Source organism: Anneissia japonica, unplaced genomic scaffold, assembly GCF_011630105.1.
Source record: "Anneissia japonica isolate Jap-2015-1 unplaced genomic scaffold, ASM1163010v1 scaffold466_len1169948_cov191, whole genome shotgun sequence".
Classification (NCBI taxonomy): Eukaryota; Metazoa; Echinodermata; class Crinoidea; order Comatulida; family Comatulidae; genus Anneissia; species Anneissia japonica.
The window spans coordinates 1,064,404-1,089,484 of record NW_022689540.1 but is presented as its reverse complement, the minus strand read 5'-3'; the positions used below and the strand labels follow the sequence as shown (position 1 = coordinate 1,089,484).

At 33.2% G+C, this 25,081-nt stretch overlaps 1 protein-coding gene across 2 annotated transcripts; it reads right to left on the bottom strand.

The window, feature by feature from the left end:
• Positions 1-2,731: 2,731 nt before the first annotated feature.
• On the bottom strand, positions 2,732-23,948 carry LOC117125432 (sterol regulatory element-binding protein cleavage-activating protein-like). Of its 2 annotated transcripts, none has more exons than XM_033271947.1 (24): positions 23,834-23,948; positions 16,260-16,461; positions 15,789-15,936; positions 15,021-15,178; positions 14,078-14,286; positions 13,419-13,533; positions 12,915-13,011; positions 12,302-12,380; positions 11,386-11,512; positions 11,005-11,117; positions 10,715-10,809; positions 10,405-10,503; positions 9,450-9,692; positions 8,960-9,300; positions 8,092-8,473; positions 7,824-7,939; positions 6,793-7,534; positions 6,341-6,426; positions 5,931-6,031; positions 5,657-5,811; positions 5,160-5,240; positions 3,749-3,964; positions 3,303-3,365; positions 2,732-3,152 (listed from the first exon to the last, which is right to left on the bottom strand). In XM_033271947.1, exons 2-24 carry the CDS (start codon positions 16,376-16,378, stop codon positions 2,976-2,978), a joined length of 4,062 nt encoding a protein of 1,353 aa, XP_033127838.1. In that variant the 5' UTR covers positions 16,379-16,461; positions 23,834-23,948; the 3' UTR covers positions 2,732-2,975. The 2 variants fall into 2 exon arrangements, with proteins under 2 accessions (XP_033127838.1, XP_033127832.1); XM_033271941.1 differs by lacking the exon at positions 23,834-23,948 and adding an exon at positions 17,127-17,296.
• Positions 23,949-25,081: the final 1,133 nt, after the last annotated feature.

Genomic DNA, 25,081 nt, shown 5'->3' with positions numbered 1-25,081 from the left:
TATAAAATCAAATAATGGTAGAAACAGTATTCTAATAATAGGAAAAATCATATCGGGCATATCTAATCAACGAAAAGTAAATATTGAGTAAACTGTTGAGTGCAACCAAAGCAATGGATCGATTAAAGGAAACGAGAGTGGAGGCAAGTGGGGATTACTTCCTGCCGTGTTGCTGTATGTGTATAAAATACAATGTGTAATTGAAACCAATGGTATTGACAATCCTTGACCCTATATCTTAAATCATCATCAGTAGCCACAACAAATTCTGATTGTAATCTTCACAAATTTATTTCAATGCATTTCTTGAATGCACTTCATTCAATTTGATTGTATTCTATAAAAATAAAGCAAAAACAAAAAACCTCATACGAACGTATACAAAATAATTTTTACACCTGTGTAATTAATGAAAAATATATTTAAGAAGAGAACACTTTCGAAATGTGAGAAAACGTCCAACTGACCAAATAAGAATTTGTTTTAATTATCACTGATATTCTGAACTAATAAAGCAAGCAAGTAAATATGTATTTTATTGTTCACGTTTAGTATTTCAACCCTGCAAATTCTATGTTGTTCTTCTCGTGATTAAAGCATCTCGCTCACTTAAAACCCTCATAGAGAAACTGAGTTTATAACAGCATCTTAAAAGATGTTTCTCTAAGGTGATTCTTACTATAGCACCAATTTTATCATGACAAGATACAGTACTAGCCGTACAATGTAAAAATTAAAAATGGTTCCTCTTTACGTATAATTCATTAGTACATTCAACAGTAAGCAAAATAAGAAATGTTGATTGTTGATTTTAATTCCTCAATAAAATGAAATTATTGTAATTATTGTAATTTTGTTAAGTTACTATTGTGAAATACTAAGCAAAAGGGGTCTAAAAAATGCCTGCAGAGCATGATACAGATTCCTAGGTTTTCATTTTTAAAAATATACTATCTGTGTTGAAATCCATATTATACCTCAATTACAGAACAGCACTAATTATTTTAACATCAAGTTTCATGGAATACAGATTTTTTACAACAAAAAATTCTTATATTAATAATCCAGCCAATATAAGCGCTTTATGAAAAATGATAGAGAAACTGTGAGAAAAATCTTTTCTTGTAATTTAAAGCCCTGTTCAGACTATCAAATTTTATTTGACAAAAACATGTGACATGCCTAAATATGGTCATGATGACATCACATCATCACCATATACAGGCACATCATGACTATATATGGGCATACAAAAGGAAATTTGATAATCTGGACAAATATACAAAGCAATTCAAATGTTGAATTTATTTTTTTAGCATAACACACAGACATTATACTTCTAATAACTGTATTCTACACCTTTTTTCTTCTAGTATTTGACATTGTGGCATTTGCCATGCACTGCACACAAGGGGGGTTATAAATCTGCCATAAAAATGGAATATCCCATAATTTACAGTACAATTATAAATTGTAATACAAATTGTTTACTGAATGACAATAAAGTTTGATTAGTGTGTCTGTGGGTTTACGTGTTGTTAATTAATGTTTGTGTATAAAGTAACGTAATGAGTTGTATAAAAGTTTTTGTGTTATTAGGCATGGTCACTGGTTCATTTGATTGACTAGTCACCTGCTAAGCCAATAAAATTATGACGACAATTGTGACTTATGGCCTTCATATATACAATATAAAAAAGTAAAAATGATATTAAAAAATATAAAAAAAACAGAAACTCAATTCTCTTGATTGATTAAAATATTCATTTGAATTAATTCACATTTAAATATCAAACGAAAACAATCATAGTTAATGACTATAATAAGTCCGCAACTATCCAGACATTTATAATCTACTTTCCAATTTCATTTACCTGATACAAAGACATTCAGACCTGGTCATGACCATATATGAATTTATCTACAACTGAATTGTAGATAAATGATGTTGTTCAACTGTTAAGAATTAGCAGGGGTCCCAAGTAGGAGATCTGTTTAAATGAGGATTTTTAACACATCAAATTGTATTTAGCTCTGCATGGTGATACCAAAGAATATAAATAGCAGAAGAATGAGCTCTTCACGTAGTTTGCATTAAATTTGATGGAACGTCCGCCCTCTCTAGAATGGAGGAAAATTATTTCATGGAGTGGAGAAACTAATGAAAACAAACAAATCAGAGAGCAATCCAACCAATCAAAGATATAGCGCCGTCACTCAGATGGAGGAAAATTGCTCTCATGGACAGCCTCATGGGGTGTTACACTGTATCGCGAACTGCTCTATCTTTTGCTATTTATTATCTTTGGTGATACCCATCACCGCAGAATTACTGTATGTGAGGCAACTGATAATACAGTACAGTAAAAATATGCAAATATTATGAATTTCTGGGAGATTCTTGCTTGCATGAGTGAGTGTGGAAGGCCGTCCCGATTTCTGGGCGACTCCTGTGACTTCTGGGAGAATTGAGACCCCTGAATTAGGTTTTACAATGAAAATCCTAATACAGAATGACAGAAAAAGAACTAAACTATTGCAATACAAAACATTTCACAATGCCACCTCTCAGCTAAAAACACGCAAATTCTCAAAGAATTCTACCATAAACAGCTTCACTACTACGGTATTTTTCTTTTCACAACATGTAATTCTTGGATCAGTGAACCACTGAGCATGATTAAAACTTCTGTAAACCAGCATAGCGTGGAACTTTATGATTATTATTATTATTATGACACTCACTTACCAGGCGCAAGTTTCAACACCTAATGATCTTTAAAACTTTTAATCTGTCAAGGCAAACTCTCTTTAACAACACACTGACAAATGCATAGTTGCTGGATGAAATTCTTGCATATTTACTCCTGACATATTTTTCATCCACTTGCATAAGATTATTCCAAACATTATTATCACTATTTTCTCCTATCTGCTTCAAAACTTTTAATTATTGGGCATGATCTACTTTCCCTTCATTCGTCCTTTCTCAGCTGTGATGGAAACGTGATGACCATTAACTCTTCTCCACAATCGCAGACAATTGAACTGTGGTCGATGGCTATGATTTGACTGACAGGTAGATAGGTACCACCGAGGTCTACTTTGCGTAGCGGCTCACCTGACAACACATCCCATACAACAAGGCAACCCTTTAATTAAAATACGCAAAAGTATTAATTTTTTTAAATGTTATGCCCTATGTACTTCCTAAATCCACACAACAAAAGGAATATTTCAAATTTGTATTAGTTCTTCAATGGAAAATTTACTGAAAAAAGAATTGAAAATTCCACATTTACCTTGCCTCCTGTCACCATTATTTTATCTGCTAAAGTGATGACACTGCTTCCACAACCAGTATCCTATTGAAAATAACACATGTAACATAACCCTTAAGATTGTGGACAATGATTACTGTCACAATAATTTCTACTATATGAGGCTAGCCATCCCAAAACCAGTGCACTGTCCCTAAATGTTAAACTGAGTAACTAGCATAAGAATTAAGAATATGGCAGTATTGTATACTTTAGTACAGAGAAAACCGTAATACTTTTACCCATAACTTTGGCAATAATAAGTTGAATCCTGTAAAAAAAAACCTATCATTTAAAAGCTTATAATGTGGAGAATATGAATATATTAAAAAGGTCAATTTTCTTGTTTTGGTCACCGATGATGGTTTTGGCCATATTCTGAAAGTGTCAACCGTTCGAAACACCTCTAACAAATGATCATCTCTTACCAGTTGTATCATGTGTATTAAGCGACCCCGAGTTGTTTTCTTCCAAACGCATAATTTATCATCCGAGCCAATGCTGACTATATAATCGTCAGAGCAGCAGACAGACAGGACTGAACTCACATGGCCATTAAGAACATAAATAGGATCACACTTCAACAGATCCCATACGCGTACCGTACCATCAGCCGATCCACTGGCAATGGTGTGTGAGCATGTCTGAATCACAAAAGGAAAAACACCAATAAATGATATCAATAATCAAGACCAGCCTGCTGTGTCTAAAAATAGAGAGCTTTCGATTTGTGCGATGACGCAACCCTAAAAAAGGTTCACTCATGCATGACCGTCCTAAGTTCTTTGCACATCAATTTGGTCAAATTGTGTCGTAGAATCCACATGATGGGCAGAACTTAACGCTTTCGTATGCGCAGATGAAACATTAGTGATGTCATTACGTTCTAGATTCTACCGCGTTGTGCATTCGAAAGCTCCCTTACCTTTAGTGATTCTTACCTTTAGTGATTTAAAGAGGCATTGAGCTCAAAGCTCGTAATAGTTGCCTCCTCTCCTTTTGTTGAAGTTGTGAATGTCGAGGTTGTTTTTGAAAGCATTTGTGTTTGTGCTGTTAATAACATGTGTTCCAGGAATTTAGGACTCTGATATCAAAGAAGGTATCTCTCCTGGCTATTTTATATCTGGGTTTGGATAGTGTGAGAGAATGTCCTTTAGTTGTGTAGCCCCGTGGACATTGTCTTAATGTGAAAAAGGAGTTTGACTCAATGTTCTCTATACCATAGATGATTTTAAACATTATTTTAAGATTGGCCAAGCACCAAGGCACGGCCTCCGATAACTACAGCCATAATATTGATGCTGGTTCAAGGCATTCCTCCCCTAGGGTTTGGTAAACTTAGATAACTGTAGTTCCAGTATACACTTTAAAAAAATCTATTCCGATGGTCTGGTTCATTTCAGTCCCTATCGTGGAATGAAGTGAACATGAAACTACTAAGCGCCATTCTACAGCTGCTGCAGTATTCACACACACTCATTAAAGCATCCACTTCAATTAAGAGTTCACTAACCTGAAGAAAGTGACCGAATCATTTGCTGAAACCGCTGCTAAGGTAAGCAACTAATTGGTTCAACAAAACAGATAATTTTCTACTATATTTATGGAACTAGACGAAATTCTTTGATAAAATTCTTTTCATAATTGATTTCATGCTACAAGGGGGAAATAACCTGTTGTTATATGCTATCCACACCATCAAGATGTATTGTATGTGCCAAATATGGTTGTAATATGTCATCATCTAGCCCACAGATGGGTAATTCAAATAGCTTAATTTGATAATATAAATAATATAAAATATGAAAACACAAATCAATATATGTTAATTTGGTTTACCTTGTCTACTGTCACCATAGTTACTGCCCCTGTATGTCCTCTAAGTGTTGATAAATATAAACAATCCTCTAGACGAAAAACCTATAGATAAATATAAGAAAAGGAGTTATAAAACTATATACGAGATGAATAAATCTATATACAATAAGGGTGGAGCATAATGACTAGCATCACCTCTGGTCCTTATTGTCTCCACCATCATCATCACCTACAGCATCACCATCATCATCTTCAAAATCATCCCAATCATAATTATAATCAACATCATCATTATAATTATCATAATCATAATTATCATCAATAACATCAACATCATCATAATCCACATCATCTATATCTTTATCATTATCACTATAACCAACAACATCAACATCAACATCATCATCATCATCATCATTATAATCATATACAGCTTCATAATTTACATTAACATCATCAACACAACATCATTTAGTTTTAATCATATATCTTCACTAGAAAAAATATATGGTGATTACCTTAAGTGTATGATCATCACTGGCAGTGACCACTTGACCATTCAAGATGACCACTTCATTGATTAGCTGCTGGTGAGCTCGCATTTGACAAACCCGATGACATTCCCATGACCCAGAAAAATATTCATTCTCTATAAAATGACGATTAAATGACCCTGCAATAAAAAAGGTTAGACTGTGTCAAAATATTTAGAGTAATAATTAAATGATTGATTGGTTTATTGATTATTTCACTCATTGATAGACAGGCTTCATTGTCACTGACAGTACTTACCTAAATTTTCATATGAATCTGTGAAATCTTGTACGTACGTTGAATTGCTGTTGACAAGGTGTAAAAAATCTAATGTCCCATCTAAACGAGCTACTACAAGCCTACAATGAAGATAATTAAAGTGAAAATAGATTTAGACAAAAAAGTTATACTGACAGTAGTATTGTTATTATTACTCCTCTTTATTGAGTTCAGAGGTCATAACTATAGTCATACAGTATCCTCAGATCCACATTTGGCAGTTAACTCCATGCTGTTGAGTGCAGCTTTTTTTCCCTTTTCTTTATATTTAGATTATTAATAATAAGTGGAATTAGAAGTGGAATTATTTACATGGATATGAGAATAACAAATTAGAATTATTCCCTTTAAACTATACGATTTGATAAGAAAAACAAATTTCAACTTACATGTTAGCATATATACACATAGCTGAGACCCCAGATGATGAGGATTCAAAATAACAAAGTAAAGTACCATTACCAGCATCCCATATCTAATGAAAAGATAAAGCAAATCAAAGGATAAATAGGACAGAGAATATTGGTGAAAAACACATTTTAAGAATAATAATATCTGTATTGAGTTACTATATTTGAATTAGTTTACTTTAATTATTGCATTAGCAAGATATTAGCTTTAAATTATCATAAAAATGGGTTCCCCCTAGCATTTAAAAAAATTAAACCTAGGAATTTGAGTTAGAAAACAAGTACAGTACCATTATCATTACGCCACAATTGCCTAATCTTCTTATAGAAACCTCAATATAGATTATGTAAATATACAGCATGATCTTAAGCCTACTGGTTAATAATATTTTAGCAGAGTTATACAAAAGTTTACATTCTTCCTAGCTTACCTCCACTCTACCATTTCCACAACCTGCAGCAATCACTGTATCATTACAAGCTAAGCACCAGAGTGGTGGCACCTCTTGTAGTGCCAATGGCCCACCACACCCCCCTCGTTCAGAGAAATGTTCATGTTCTTTTTCTTGATCCATGAATCTTACATTCTGAGGTGACCTCAGAGGCTGACTGAAGGTATCTATTTTTAAAACACCAGTAGAACGACTACGGCTGTGTCCCGGAACAAAACCTGGATTTGTTTGAGGCTGTTGTGAGGCGTAGGTTCCGTATATACTGGATGGCATATTATGTTGTTGTGGAAATCCTTTGGAGGCCATGTGTTTGGGGCGGGTTGGATGGGATTCATAGTATGAATGGAATCTTTGGTTAAAGCTATAGCCGCCAGATGAAGAGTACTGTGATGAAGCATCTCCACCTGTGCTGGGGTGCCCAGTAGCTGACGGACAATGATGTGATTTAGCATCTCGATATTGAGAGGCTAATTCTGAAGACTGATTGACAGGATCTTCTGATTTTGACGACTCCCCAAAATTGGTTTGGATGCTGTCTGTCAGGTCAGGCTGGTTGTCCAGAACATCTTTCCAAGTTGGACCTAAACTAGTCTGCATATCTGGCGCAGACGGAATTCGTTTTCTTGGTATTCGAGTACTACTTAAGCTAGGGGTTTGGTATGGTTTGTCTTGGTAGTCATTGTAGCATGGACAAGTAGAACCCACTCGATCTTTTGGCTTGCTGCAAGAGAAAACATAAAACGTTCTAATCGTTACAAACTAAATCTACGGAAGCCTGTGACATGACACCAAATCACAGATAAGCAGAGCTCATTTTAAGCAAATTTAAGCTTAATCCACAATTTTGAGTTTTATTTAACAAATATATGTGATATGAACATATATGGTTATGACATAACATTACCATGTCCATATTTAGGTAAATCTGAGATATTTGTTACATATAACTGGAGAGTGTGGGCAGAGCTTAATTTAACATACTGATGACTGATGTTATTAAATGTCTTTACCTCTTCCTCTCAATGACCAACATGCAGTCACCAGTGGCAGGATCCCATCTCCTGATCTCACCAGATAAACAAGAGCTAAAAATCCATCCAGCTTCACTCACAATGCATTCCACATCCTGAATTACAATGCACATGTTATAAGTGATCAGTGATTCTATATTCATTGACAATTTGAGAAAATAAATAAGAAACAGAAATAAAAAGCTTATAAATGTATAAATTGGTATTTTATAATAATGTTACTGTATGTAAAGTATATAAGCGTTACCTGCTTATGACCTCGAAGAACCAACGGCACCGACTCATTAGCATTCTGCACCGATCGAATGATGTCATCATGGCGGCATTTCTTGTAGCGTTGTCTCCGTAAGCGTTTCAATGACACACACTTACACAGCAGCAGGATGAGGATAACGAGAGAGGCACCACTGGCAACGCCTAGTGACATTGTGACATAATAGTCCCACTTGGATTCCTGCAGAAGCTTGTAGGCCCGTGCATTTACTTGGTAATCAGTCAGGTAGTCTTGATCTATATCTGGGGTTTGTATGCCGTCTGATAGGTGCTCGTAGCCATCGGATCTCATTGCAATTGCTTCTTTAGGATCGATGTTTATGAAAAGGTGGTACGGTGGTAGTAAACTGATGTACCTAAAATGGATACAAAGTGGAAATAGTGAAGAAGTTCAACTTATTCCAAGTCTTACAATTAATCTATTTCTATTGGATATTTTTTCTGTGTTATGTCATTTGCCTATGTTATCCATTACTGATATTACTTTCCTTTGTTTTGAAAATGTCATGAGGACATTTTTTAGCGCTATAATGCCTACCATTGTGAATGGTAAGTTGAATAAATGATTGGACTTATTGATCCAATATATTATATATTATATATTATAGGTTGATCAATAAAAAATTCAATAGAAAATAAATTTATTATTTTGTTCCATTAAACAGAACTTTATAAGCTGATTTATTCAGAGACTATGGTTTGGAAATTCATTCACCCATACATGGAACCATTATATCTTCTTTGTTTGTACATGGTATGATTAACAAAGTAAATATCTAAATAAATTGAATATGACACAATATCTTTTTTCTCTTTAAAAAAATGACGGTGTTATCTTTTACCTTCCTCTGAGTGTTCTGTTGTAGAATCCAAAAAGTGTAGGCCAATGAAGTGGTGATAAGTCGTCATAGTAATCTCTCAAAAACAAACCCTGAGTTTGACTGCCCTCGTGTGATTTACCCAGTGATATATCCTTTCGATCCAAAGTCCCTTTTAATGCAACCTGTCCGTCATGTCTTAGGATTTCCTGGTTGGATTTCTGAGCAGAACTTTCGACATCACCTTTCAGGGGAGAGGCATTTTGTCGTAATGTATCGTTGGTGTGATTTTCTGTCAGATGATCAACAAGGCCAGACTTGTAAACAAACAGACTAGTGAATATTATCCACAAAACAGTACTGACCTGGAGAAAATTACAAATAAATTATCATTGTTAAAAAGTAACAATTGTCACAAAAACATACAGATGAATCAACATGGTGGCAAAGCAGCCTATTTTAATATGGGAAGTGCAGTCTTAAAAATGTAGTATTATAAAGCTATTTGCCTTACCATGATTAGTCGTTGTACAACACGTGTGCTGGCCCAGAAATAAACTAGCCTTAGTCTCTTTGGTACCTTGCGGAACAGGGGTGTAGCTGGGGGTAAACGTGCCTGCAGCATCCGCTGCTTGGTCGGTGACATCATGTTGATGGAGTCGGGCACTGACATAGTGCGTGAAATGCTTCGTGGAGTCATGGCAGCAGACGGTGCATGTAGCTGATCTTGTATGCTACTCTTGTGGAGATCAGATAGCTTTTAAAAAATAAGATTCATGAGCACATTGTAAAATATCAAGTTGACCATACGTTGTAAAAGAGATATCTAGGATATAAAAACACTTTCCAGACAGTCAGTCAAACTTAACAGCTGACCATCAGAACAGGGCCAAGTGTATGAACATCCAACAAGCACATGTCTTGTCCAACAAATGCATACGTTTGCTTATGTTTTAACACTGTCATTTTGCAACAATTTTATTTTATTTTTTATTTTATTTCATTTCACAATCAACAGCGGGGAGCCCGCCACTTACAGAATTGAATAAATATCCAATAGAAAGGTCCATTAAAAGTCTAATGTAACTATATGAACTATCACCTATTTTTTCTCCTCATCAGCCAGCAAGTTTCTCAATGAACAAGTATTGGAATTATCACAATCTGGTTTGTATTATTGTTAACGTAACTTTCTCCATGTTAGAAAAGACAGACATGTATATGAACTCCTTTTGAAACAAGCCTTCAGGCCTAATTGCTTATCCTCTGCATTCCAAGTTTACTTTATTTAAGGGTGGGGTGGATTTATGGAAGTTTTTCCAACTTTGTTTTGTATTATTTTTCTCACTATGATCATTATTTGTCTCTTCTTTGTAATGATTTCAAGGAAAGCAATAAATATTACTTACTATAGACAATCAAATATATATTTGTTTATACAATTGTATTTTATTTCATTTTTAATTTACCTCCATTCGTCGAATATCAATTGAAAGCACAGTTACAAAGAAGAACATTTGAAGAAAAAAATCAGTTAAGAGTCCAACAACTGCAAATACACAGAACTCCTGCAGGGAAAAATAAAAAATCATCATTAAAATAAAATAATGATCATTCATGTCATCACAATCATTATCATGTTATTTAGCCTTGTTAACCATTAATTGTATTATTACAATTCTTGACTGTATTCTGGCATAAGTTTCATGATAACTTAACAGTCATCATTTCATCATAACTAATTTCTAACACTTCTCTCTATACTCTCTTAAAACAAACCTGAATAGCTGGTACAAAGGTGAAATATCCCATTAAAATAATCAACAATTCTGTGAGAAGGTTTTTAGTGATTGACCAGCTTTCTTTCTCAAGTCCTAGAAAAAACAAAATGAACATATAAATTGATTCCTCATCTGATCTTCTGGAAAATTGAAAAAAAACCAAAAAAACACTGACTTGCATTACAAACAAAAGAATATAGTATATTACATAAATATATCATGAATATTTAAATACTGTCATATATATATTCAATGGATGGTACCGGTTCTTGTAAACTATTTCCTGACCTTGGGCAATCCTTTTCTTGACCTCAAGATGGACCGGTGTGGAAACTACTGATTTTGTCAGCACCAATATGTTCTCCAAACCAAGAATAATGACCAAATATGGAAATATTTCTCTAAAGAAAGAAAATTCAAATGAAATAATTTAAAACAATGTAAAATATATTTATATTTTAACTTCATTAACATCCAATTAAATTAAATGATAGTTTATTTATTTATTTCCAAACAGCAAAAAATCGCCACTTACAGGATGGACATAAAATATATAATAGTGAGGAAAACTTTTAAATTTCATATTTAAAACCAATCTCTGTATACATTAAAATAGAATTTGGGGGGGTCATAAGTTGACCAATGCCAGTAATAAAAACCCGCACTCACCCTCCATGTAGTGTTGGCGTCAATCCAAAAAATAAACAGATGCCAACAGACATGGCCAAAGATGAAATAACTTGAAAGACAGCACTGAATGCCAGTCCCCATTTCGACTTCACCATCTCAATCTTACCTGAAAGTTAAATCAGGAAATAAATACCACTCTCAAATGGCATAGTGAATTCAGAATAACAAAATATATGATATAATATATTAAAAACAAGTAGGTATAAACTACTGTAGCCTCACATAATAGACTGATGCAACTTATGACTTGGCAGTGTCTATTAAAATGGTTAAATTCTGATATTGTTTTCAGACAATTAAGAAGTATGGTTAAAGCATCTAGGTACTCAAAATTCAGTCCTTATTAAAGCTTCATGACTTTATTTTATTGCACAAACTGAACTGCTTTATACTATATTACTTTCTCTTTTAGATTTTATGTTATTTATTATATAAATACTGGTCTCCCTCCAATTAAAGACCAATTCTGGTCTTTAGCAGCTTTGGTCTATAAACAGAAAAATAAAGATAAATGACATTTGCCAATTTGGGACCACAAAAAAGTGGTCGTTAATTAGAGATGGTCTTTAATTGGAGGTGGTCTTTAATTGGAGGTGGTCTTTAATTAGAGGGAGACCTGTATAAGACATCATTTGTTAATTTGGGACCACAAAAAAAGTGGTCTTTATTGGAGGTGGTCTTTAAATGGAAATGGTCTTTAATTGGAGGGCCCTTTCATAAGATGGAGACCTGTATACATATTTATACAGTCTAAGAAATATAAATTGTATTATAAATATGTTACTCAATTGTTATTTTTATTCCAATGTTTAAAGATAAAGATATTCTGTAGTATCTGTAGTGTTTATTGATCAATATGTACACTAAAATACTGATTAAAATACATAATACTTACTGACAGAAAAATATATATACAGGAAAAGTAAACAATATACAAAAATGAGTGGTGAAACCTCAACTATATTCCGTTGTTCCTACAATCAAAATTTTTCAAATATTATGGTACATTTAGTATTAATGATATGGTAGCAATATTAAAAAAAACATTTTAGATATAATACAATAAAAATTATAAAAATAAAATAAATAACATTAAAATGTTAACTAAACAAGAATAATAAACATTGCAAATATATTTACAATAATAATAAGATAATTATAATGAATGACAATATTAATATTATGAAAATAATTACTATAAAGAATGAATAAAAAACAATACAAATGAATGACAATTAAATTAATATTCTTAAAATGTTAAACAATAATAATAACAACAAAGCATCCTTAGTAGCTAAAGCGACCACAATGTTCTTTCTTCAACACAAGGCCCTGTATAATTTATAGACTATCTACATTTTTATCACTATTAATTATAGTTTTGTAGCTTCTAGATTCTATTTCATATGGCAACATAATAAGTATCAAACAGTGAATCATTACAATGCCCAAATGCGCTAAGACATGAAGACCACTATACACATTCTACTATTACACACTAAACTCACCTTAAAATATAAATGTTTTATCTTGGGTGGTTCTGGGTTATTTAGTAACTCTGATCCAAACTTTTGATGCAGATGAGCCTTTAAATCTAATATAAAACTTTCGGAGAAAAGGCAACAATGAACATTAAAAACTTCTACTAATATGTCACTTATTTTCGTAAAGAACCATCAGCAATGTCCCATTGAATGGTTTGATATGAACTGAGTGAAATTAAATAAACATCATTAATATGAATTTTTAACCACATAAACCAGTGACAATGTCCATTTACAGTAGATAGTTTTTATGACAAATGAGTGAAACTCAGTAACATGATGAATATAAAGAAAATAAAATATCAAATGGTGACAATGTCACTTTAAACGTACTTGGAAGTTAAATGAAGTAAAATATAAAGATGAAAATAAAAGAATATCACTCTTAAAAGAAACTGGGAAGGATTTTTTTTAAATAGAAGGAATTCTAAAAAAGAGAATCTGGTGAGGTGTGGAGGGAGTGCTTACCTTTCATTGTATGATTTTAAGACTAAAGTGACAGCATAGGTAATGAGTCTCTGTCTACTGCGTATATAAAACCTATGAATACCACTGAATTTGCCTGGTATACCAAATAACACATCTACAATACAAGATGTAAGAAAAAGATAATAATAAATAGTGATATCACAGCTGCAGTTTGTGCATTAATTCCGATTAGGTAATTTTGTTATATTTGTTAAGATGTTTAGTAGTAATATATTTCTTTAGTTTTCTCTTTTTTATATATTTTTTTAGTTATTTTCATTACATATCAGTTGTTAACTTTTAGACACAATGTCTCATTGACTTTTTTCAAGTAATAAATTGTAAATCTGCAATTACTACCCAGTAGTCTATCAGTCCCAGTAGCGAATTCAAGGGAATCAAATTAACATTTGTCAAAATTATTTTTTAAAATGGAGAAAAAAAAAAGTATATTCAAATTTAAGTCTGAGAGTGCCATTTCCAGCCATATAGAGATGCCATACTCATAGATTTTTTTTACCTCAGCCCCACCATGGTTGGGCTGATCTAAACCCTCCATCTGTGAAAGCCCCTCCCTGGCCCCCCTCTCTTTTTCAAATTCCTAAATTTGCCACTAGGTCCATTTTTAAGCAACACCCTGTTTGCTAATTAATACACACCTTTAATATTTGTTGTCTCACTTGATTTCTTCTTAAGATGGCTGTATATAGTCTCAACTAGATCCTCGTCCTCTGAGAACACCTTCATGTCGTTTTTCCACAGAGCAGCAGGTGAGACGATAAGACATCCATGTTCAGGTAGAACACCAGAAAATTCAGATGGATCATTAACATCGAGAACATACAAACAGAATGACTGTATAGCCATGCTGTAAAGAAAAGACAGTTCCAAACATTTAAATATTTATTATATATCAAAATCACTTTATTTAAAAAAAAAACATATTAAACCTAGGTTGTGACCTTATAACGAGAACATATATGGTAAATGAACAAAAAAAAAAAAAAACAATTACAAAAGTAAATGACATTAGAAAAAAAGTAACTGTGTGTATAAACATTTAAATATAGAAAATTGGTATTTAAATCAGTTATCAGTTATCAGTTGTGGCAATTTTAGTACTTCTGTTTTTAAGTACAGTATTTTAAACTAAAGTCAATGACATATATGTAACAGACGTTAGATATCATCACAGTTCATACAAAATCCAAGCACCAAGCATGAGCCAACACAAGATTTACGCAGCAAGTGAATACATTCTTACTTGGGCAAGACTTTTTCTTATACCTTGTTTAGTGAATTTTTGGCCTATTAGCGCACCCGCCGCCACGAAAAAAAAAAAAAAAATTAAGCTATTTTTTTTACGCCTTAAAATCTCCAAAAATAAGATATGTATATTTCTTTTCAATCATATACAGTAAATGTTTACATTCACTAGTAAAATTTTATTTTTATTTTCCCCTCTGTCTAGATTTTTTGGCAAAACTATTTGCTAAATGAAAAACCAAAATTTTGTTTTTATTTTTATTCCGCCCTTCCCTGATGATCTTTAAAGAAATGAGTTTTGTGAAAACAAGGTATAAAAAAAATGTCTTGCCTTACCCTGATTTGTCTTGGAATTTACTGATATCACTGACAAGATTGAATGCTCGGGATAATGGTGCACGGAAGGCATCTTCGGCTGTTAAATCACCATGCCACGGGGACACCTTAGCCCTGACAACAAACTGCTGAATAAAGGCGAATGGTGCACCAACAAACTACAAAATGGAAGAAAAGCGATTTAGTAATCAAGTAAAAAAAACCCCTTCAATTTTTCCAACAGTGCCATCAAAATTTACACTACTGTAATTTGGATTTTGAGCAGACTTTTATTTAATGAAAAATTAGCAGTAGTAATTGAACCCATGACCCAGTTACACAGTAAGTTGAGCAACTTGGGCAAGACAAGTGACAGAGCGGTAAGGTAGTTGCACTGCTAACTACAACCTTAACGTCAGCGCTGGTTCGAGCTGCTCCTCGCTCAGGGTTCAGTTGTAGAACCAAGCTTCTCAGATAAGGACTTAAGATGGAGGTCCAGTGTATACATCTAGCTCGTGTGTACTTAAGATTGTATCATTTGCAATTGCAATATTAAGCATTGCATCTTCTGGAAGAGTAGGGGGTTACCCCGATTCTGTGGTTCATTTCATCCTCTGTTGTAGTGGAACAATGTGAACATGTAGCTACTAAAAGCGCCTCTTTACGATGGCTATGTAATCACAGACCACGTCGATACGCAATTTAGAACAATGACGCTGCGAGTTATGGGTTATTCTCCCACCTTTACCCGCAGTGTTATAAATCCCTAATATGACCTATCATTCTTACCCATCTAGGCTTGACTTGAGGGTCATCATTAGAATCATCTTCTGGCACCAGCGTATCCTGAGGGTGCTGAGGTATGCTAAAGCCTTCAGCTGGCGTTTTGTACACATGAGGGGCATTGCTTGCAATTGGCATCTTAACCATTGGTGATCTAGAAGAGATCACATAAAGAGTGAAAAAAAGAAGTTTTTGAGAAACTGATGTTTTAATAGGACATATAGTCCAACTTCCTTCTTCCAAACCTCCAAGCACTGCTTTTACATCACTTTACCCTCAGTTTCAATGTTACTAGGTAGTTTTTCGCCGCACGACATTAACCTTAACATGGTGTTTTCTAGCTCATGTTGCTTGGCGGGCCGCACACACAGTGTTTTTAATTCATTTTCGCAGGCTGCAAAAAAATCGCTGTCGGGCTGCACTTTGCCCACCTGTGCACTAGAAAATAGAAGTAAAACAGTATTACTGTATACTTACGCACAGAGACAAATCACAGCCCCCACAGTCAGGATGATGGCCAAAGGGTGGCTGGAACAGAAAAGACCATGTCTATAGTAGGCTCTAGCAACCAGATCTTGTACATGTTGCATTGCCATTATCAACAATCCCACAACCGAATACTCATCTTCAACTTCAAACAAGTTCTCGGACGTCTGCTTATTGTAATTACTGCAATCATCTGAAAAATAATAATATTAAATATTTTTAAAGCACACACCTCCACCCGTTATTTGGGTGCTCAAGATGCGGTCTCTTAAAACGTCCTTTTTAAAAAAAATTTTCCTTATGCTGTCTTTTCATTCAGGATAGTTCATAGGTTAGTTTTTTCTTTTCTATTTCATATTCTTTAAGCGCTTTGAGACAACTTATTAATTGTCTAAACGCTATACAAGTCCATTTCCATTACAAAATCTTTCCTTAAAATATTTATTCTTAACTCTGATGATGAAGAGGATAGAAGAGGACGATAATGGATGGTAAGTTAATATAATCACAATATTATAAGATAATTACTGTTATAAAATTACACTTTGATAAATAAAAATTTTTTTAAAGTATATACTCTCAAAATGTTTGTCAACATACTATATAAACATTTATAAAATGAATGCGTCACCAAAATCCAAACACTAAAGCGCTGTCCAGACTATCAAATTTTCCTTGACAAAAAAAAACTGTTGCGTGCCCATATATAGTCATGATGCTCCTATATATGGTCATGATGTGATGTCATCATGACCATATTTAGGCGACATTTACTTTTTCAAAGAAAATTTGATAATCTGGACCTCCTTACTTAAGAAACTTTAACTTTCTTTGTCAGTATAAAGTCAGAATACATACGATAAGCCATCCACTGTTCAAACACTTCATCGTCGCAGAATTTTTCAAAATACAAATAATCCTTATTTTTATTCAAATCTGCACGTTTGAAAAAGCTATAATTGATCATATGTGACGCCGGCCTTCAAAACCTTAAAACACGTCCATCCATGATCATGATGTGTGAAAACTTCCACAATAAGTATTTCTTTTACAAGCAATACTTTCAACACGCGAATGAAGCGTGGCTTTTACCCGCATATCATGATCAAAAGTGTAATGATACTGTCTAATTTCAGAAACATACCTGTACCAACATACCAGCATTTGCTTAATGGCTACAAACATTAAAATCACCTGCAACTTACAAGGTGCTTGGATTCTTGATGGTAAGCAGAATTCATTACCACTAATTTAATCACATTATGAGGCAATAATACTGTAATATTAAAGATTTCTTTCAGTTCCTAGATACAAAGGAATCAATATTAGTGTCCAACAGATTTGTGCCTTCAGTAACAAAGCTTGTCAAAAATACTTCAAATTTTAAAGTACATGGTTCTACACTTCCCTAATTTCCCATTTAAAATAAAACCTCTCTCAAATCTCAGACCCCTTTTATTCGAGACCACTTTTCTCAAAAAAACCAATTAACAATATTCAAAGCTAACCCTTTAATTGCAGACCGAGCAAATACCTGTAAAAACATTTTTAAAATCAAGATCAGAACTTTAGGCATAATGTAGTTCTACCCATTTTTGTCATCTACATAATAGTGCCATGAATAGGTAAACTCAATGCTAATAATTCATTCTCCTCCCATTTTGAAGGAAATATCTTTTGTGTTTTCACAAAACACAAAAGCGTATTTTAAGAGTAATTTGTAGACTTTTACTCTTTGTTTTTCTGGGGTTCTTTTGACAGTGTGTTTTGGTGTCTAATAACTGATTGTTTTTACTATTTGTTTTAATGTTTTTGTTATGATAGCTGTTTTGGAGAGCTCCTTGACAGCTAAACCAGCATTTCCTAGTTCACTTTTGAGTAATCCAGTCCAGTATGGTTGTTTTTGTAATGTTTATGTTGTTATAGATGGAATAAATGAAATGAAATAAAATGATCTACACAATATTTAGTATACTTTTACATTTAATACAAGTTTAACAGAAAAATAAGACGTATATATTTTGATTAATCAATCTCCAATTTGATTATGTTCTGTATATACTATATAAAAAATATCGCTATTATAATGTTTCGGGTTACTGTACAGTAGAAACAAACACCAAATTCATTTCTAATTAACTTTACTCTGAAAAAATATTTTCATCTATTACTGTGATACCTCTAATTACAATCAACTTCTAAATCATAAATAAATGATGCCAGCAATGTACAAGGTACAGTATTTATTACATTTGGTAACTTTTACTGGTAATCATTAACTGCATAACAGTATTGTATATTGCACAACTATTGTTGCTTCCTCATTGTATTACTATTAAGGCAAGTATTTGTGCAGCAATGTAAAAATGCCTGTCTGAAATTTTTTGGTTGTCTCATATTACACATCAAGAATAACAATAAACTTTTTTTTAAAAAAACCTTGTTATTATTTCACAGACAATTTTATTGTATTTATTTTGAAAATGCGAGACTTTTAGCGGCCTAGCCTGAGCAGCTGGCTAGTTATAAATACAGCACTGCACAGTGGATAACGCCACTAGACCTTTGCTATAGCATTAGTAGACAACACGATCTTGCTAATTACTGTAATTACTGTATATGTAAGCATTGAAAAATGTTTTCAGACTTAGACTTGTTTTTAATATAAACATTTTGTGTTTTTCCCATTTTAAAATATCTGTGCTTGTTAGTAATTTAGCTTTATCGTTGATTTAATCCATGATGGTAACTACGTAGAGCGAAATGCTAGGCCTCTGAAAGTCCCCAACGTTATCGGAAATGTTCATTTCAAATTTCGCGAAAATGGACTACAGTATATCTTGTACATTATGCTGAATTTTGTAAATACAGATAATAGTTTAATCAACATACAGTACAGTAATACTCAATGGATACAAAGAATGAATGTTTGACCAAATCAATTGATACGAACAATGTTGTCATGAAAAAACAAACGAATGTCTGAATAAATTTACGAAAGAATCTTATTATCAGGTAGTGCAACAATATACCTCATCTTTAGTTTAAGTTTATGATAGCGTTTATGAATATCAGATATGCTTGCATGCAGTTAATATTCCATTGCATTATACATTATACTGTAATATCATATTATATGGATCTATCAAATGAATGATGTGCAAAAAGGCCACATTAGTTTTTCAATATACCTTTGATACTTTGATAATGGTATCGTGGTAATGCTTGGGACTTGTAAAGCACATAGTGCATGTTCTCTATGTGCTGTATGTACGCTTTGTACAGTATACTTGTACAGTGCTGTACTGCAGTTTGAATCTACACGTCACTGCTTGATTGATTATAAAAAAAATGACATACAAAGTAGATTAATTAATAAGTACATTAATATTATAATTAAATATGAGGTGTATTGCACCAAAGGAGTCTGGTATAGATTTACAGTCATGGTCATAGAGGATTTAAACTGTATTAAATCGCTTATAGAGGACTAAAATCAACAGCTTCTGACAATCAACATGTTATACAGTTGTGCTCATACCATCCTTGGTAAGGTGAGACTTATTTCATACGTTGCTTAGGGAATCCACCGACTGCAAATATTGAGGATTTCAAATAAAAATAAAATTGCCTTTAGGACAAATATTTTATAAAATTTCAGAAAAAAATTAAGGTTTTTTCTTTATTTTTATCACGCTTTCTGTTGCCTTGAAATCTCCAAAGATATGTATATTTCTTCCTAATTTATATAAATTTGAAGGACTTAAACCATCCTATTTCACATTCACCAATAAAATTTTATTTTTATTTTCTCCTGCGTCTGAATGTTTTTTGCAAAAGTATTTGCTAAATTAAAAAAAAAATTTATATTTTTATTCTGCCCTCCTCCGATGATCTTTAAAAAAAATAAGTATGCGAAACAAGGAATACAAAAGGTCTCGTTTAAGCACAAATTTTTGCTCAAAACTTCAATTAAAACATTTAATTGCTCATTAACAAAAATCATATTTTAGTTTTCAATTTCAAAACACAGAACTGAAACGTCTCAGTAATTGATCTTTTTACTACACACTGTCACTAATTTCATTATAAAAGGCAATTTAAAGGTCTATGGAAAGATTATTATATTTTACAACTTATGTGCTAAGTGGAAAATATTTACTGTATTTATTTGAATAAATGCCCCCTGGAATTAACACCCTCTTTAGAGCATCATTTGGAATAAACACCACCCCTCGAACAAATGCCCAAGGCATTTATTTTTTCCTTGAATAAACCCCCACCCAGAAAAAAAAAATTGATTTTCACTGTTTTACAGACATTTTACTGCAAAAATCCTTATTATCAGCCAGTAAGGGTCTATGCAAAAGACTATAAGAATGATATAATTTAACTTTATGTTAATTGATGGGGAAACCTTCTTTAATTAAAATTATATTATACTGTATATCATTCATTTAAATTGAATTTTTGAGGGGGTTTTCAAATTTATTTATTGGCAATGAATTTTTGTAAAATGTTAATATGTTAATCATGATTATTGCTGACCCAGGTCATGACATTTTTAAATGAGTAATTATGAACTGTTGCCAGCAATTTGGAGTGTCAACTCATGTTGCTATGGCAATAAATGTTAATTATGTATTAATAATACATAATGTTAATTGCTAAGTTAATAATACTGGTTCTTTTATTTAATCTTGCTTTAAACAATTTTTCTCTTCAAGGAGCAGTACTAAAGGGATATAATATAATGTTAATATAGTGGTGGTGGTGCAAAATAAATTAATCAAAAGCATTTATAATTTATTAGCCTGGCAATTTGCAAAATCTGTCTATTATCCTTGGGCTGATGTGTATATATTGAATTATCAAAGAACTCTGTACCAATGTTAAGCTTGAACATACTACTATACTGTAGTACAATATTCATTATAATTTAGAGTAAGGTAGCTTATTCTGGACGGTCACCATCCCAAGAAAAATTTTAGAATTATATTTACAGGTCAGTTTTTTTGCAGTGATGATGCCAATACCTGTACTTCCTATTACTCTGGTCACTGGATCAAAGCATGTGCCTCTAAATAGCTTGCTAAATAGAAGGCGTGCCGTGAACCAAGGAATAAAAATAGAACAAGAGAGCCATCTACTGTACGCTCATTGAGAGCGTGTAGCCCGTGTAGGAGGCCCGCTGTCGTTTTTATGTACTATTACCCAGTACAGCACCATGCACACTGGTATGACGATAACGAAAAATACGGAAATCTACTGCTCTTAACGTAAGTATTGCATCATGTGGAAAACAGATACACTTACAAACCATGCGCGGTGCAATACTGGGTAATAAACGACAGTGGGCGTCCTACACTAGGAGTGACGTATTTACAAACAGGACTACGCTCTCTTGCTCTATTTATGCTCTTTGCTATAACAAAAGCTTCCGGGAGAGTATTCTATAGAATATACACATATAATCAACACATCACTACTAGGTACACATTTATGCACTTGAGTGCAGACAAACCTATATAATGTAACTGACCTAAGGACACATAACATATAGGCAGGCTTGACCCCCTTATCATTCAATTGCAAACACACAGCATACAAAACTTTCAAAATATTTAATTCCATAAAGAGTACTCGTTTCAGCAAAACTGTGATAATAATTATAAAGTAGTTCATTAGTCAATAAAAAATTTAACTATGGCTCAACCACTTTGTATCCATGGGTGGTGTTACCGGTTCGTGTAGAACATGGCTTTCAAAAAAACCTCGGACGTAAAACCTAAGGTATTATGCAATGATGAGTTTCTATCAAGTTGCCCTGGACCCTCGAGTCACTCAACGCCTTAATTAAGAAATGGACTTTGGCACTGGTCCACTGCATTACAATTGTAATTTAAAAACAGAAAATTACTACCACTGTTAAACGAATAATGGTGCTATGATCATGCATGTGGCGGACGTATGTAACAAGGTAACAATCTACATTCTAGGCTAGTACTCAGTTGAAATAATTTAGTTCATAGAGCTTTTTAGTTTTGTTTTTGAAAATAAACTGTAAAAGAAGCAAGGACCATGAACATATAAACAGACTTTACTTCTAGCGCGTGTTAAAACAATCAAAGGGTGACAAAAAATGCTCCTTGCTGCTAACACATGCTGCTTTTGCTCCTCCAAAAACACTGCAATTTGCAGCGTTGGATTATCAGCGGATATCAGCAGGTGGTCCGCGTTTAACAGCTGTTCGGGCTAGAACTTGAAATTGCCATTTCCGGATTTATCCAGTGTTTGACTCCACAAAAAATCTAACCCGAACGCACCCTTTTACATATGCATGAAAATGTTGATTCAAAATTGCATTTAATATGTAAAATAATGGATTTTTAAAACCAATATAATGGAACCATAGATATAATAGACATTTTAAAGCAACCAAGTACAGCACTATAGTTGATTTCACAAACAAATCGAGAATGGTTTTGCAAAATTAACATTTTTTATGTACAATTCCAATGGGGAGGGTGGGGGTACCAAAAAAGACAAGTACACTAACGAAAATGTTAATAATTGTGAATGACCCCTTAATTCACTACAAAACTGTAAGTAAAATTAAAACATAGCCTGGCCTAGACTTGCTTATGTCAATTTACTGTATCACACTATATGGTTTGGAGAGAGGCCTAGAAATAATGACCATGGATTCAAACTAAGTATAAGGCAAGGGGATGCCTACAATGAGTAAAGAGCTTCAGCATAACAATATCTTGCATCACTTCGCAAAAGGCGGGGTATAAATTCATATTATTACTCCTGTTACGGAGGTGATGTATTCACCCCTACCTGTCTGTTGCTGAAGATTACTGAAATTGTACTACGGCAGTTCTATAAAAGTCACATTATTATTATTATTATTTTTAGGTAAAGAGTATCTGTAAACAAGTCAATATTTTATCAAGTTCATTAAATAAGTTCTAAGAATCTTTTTATAAGCACTCACATTATAAACGCCCTGAACCCCCTGGATCCGCCACTGTGCGAGTGGTTAGGTGAACAATAAGTTGAAAAAATAGACGATCATGTGTTCAAGTGTTTAGAATGCTTATGACACCATCTTTAAGGTAGATTATAGAATGCGATATACTGTAAATAAGTGTATTAACTTAATTTGATTAACTTTATACTCAACCAAAAGCCAGGTAAAGAAGGACAAGGTCAAGGTACTACTAGGTATAATAAATTAAAAAGATCATGATACAAAACAAAAAATTCTTTCATCAAGTTCTTACTTATAATTGTATCGTCCACGCAATTAAAATAATAACTTTTAGAGTATGGGTAGGAAAAGGGCTTCCCCTTACCCTGACCTACTCTAACCTAACCTAGGCCTAGGCTAGCTAGGCCTTGGCAATGTGACACAGACAACACGGGTGGCAAGGCGAACCCACCGAAGCAAGCAGCGAAACTACGGACTCAAACGTAACCGATAATCTTACCTTCATGCTTTGAGTAAAGCAGTTTTTTATTACAACTGTAATTAATATATGATCTTTAAGCCTTACCAATTCGATTACCGAACGCTAAAACAGATAATTCACAAAACCTGAGGTCGATATTTCACTTGCATAATCACACCATCAGCACAGCATTATAATAATAAGAAAACACAGCAAATTGCATAGCGCCCTCATGCCCGTGTCGAGAACAAATGTATAATGAAAAATAACTTACATTAATAAGTCCACTGATTCCATTATATATAAATAAAGAAAAGGTGACAAATGATTATATATAAATAAAGAAAAGTAACTTACAATTATTTATATATATAATAAGTTCACTGATTTCATTATATATAAATAAAGAATTGACTTCAAACTCATTATTTATAAAAACTGATTTTACATTTCATTATATATAAATAATAGCTGTCGCAAAACCATAATGCTTGGACTTCAAACTCATTATATGTAATGCACACGTGTTATCGTGTCAAGGTCATTATATCTAAATATGGTTTTACTTCCAATTATATATAGGCCTAAATAACCGTTGAAGTCGAGTGCCATTATATCTAAATAATGACATCGTAGGAAGCATGGTTTATAAATAATTCGTTATGCAAATTACGAAGTAATAAATATTCATCAGTGCTCTAAAGTTTCAATTAGGTCCTATTCACCTATCGAAAATGGCAAAGCAAGGTATACAGCAGATTATTGAATCCAGTGGTGGCGCCAATAATAAACTATTAATTAATTAAACTATTTTGCGTTCTGTTATGACAAATGCTCGTATGGATAGCCTCATGATGCTTGGAATACATCGCGATAGTTGTAGCAACCTCAACCTTGACATCGTGGTTGACAGATTTCGTGCAAAATTTCCATAATGTAGAATTTCACTTTAAAGAAAGAGGATTTGTAAGTAAATGAGATGGTTACATTGCAAACTCTTTGTTTCTTGTTTTATTCAAAATGTTTTGGTTGTGGAAGCTGATTTCGACATTAGAAAACATAGCCTACATGAAGTCATATTATAGTAGCTCGATGCCTATCAAAATAAAAATTCGCCATAATTCGTCAAATATCCGTGGCTGCCTGCAACCCCACCGCAGTGGCATAAGCAAGAATTTAGTCTAATGAAACTTGTTTATCATCTTGATACCTTCCGACGAAAATATCACCGAAAAAATAGATAAAACGACAGTTGAATGACCAACAAAGACAACTGAAGCACAATAGGTTGTCATTAGAAGTTATTGAGTATAACTTCATTCGGAAAATTAATCCCAAAATCGAGTTTTGCCT

What these genes read in the sequence shown, in the direction of transcription:
- LOC117125432 (XM_033271941.1), bottom strand. Translation starts at nt 17,235, where the DNA reads ATGATCAATTATAGCTTTTTCAAACGTGCAGATTTGAATAAAAATAAG. An exon ending in GCTGTGATTTGTCTCTGTGC is followed by an intron (nt 15,937 to 16,259) that starts GTAAGTATACAG and finishes GATCTCTTCTAG; the next exon opens with ATCACCAATGGTTAAGATGC. An exon ending in ATGTGTATATATGCTAACAT is followed by an intron (nt 6,032 to 6,340) that starts GTAAGTTGAAAT and finishes TCTTCATTGTAG; the next exon opens with GCTTGTAGTAGCTCGTTTAG.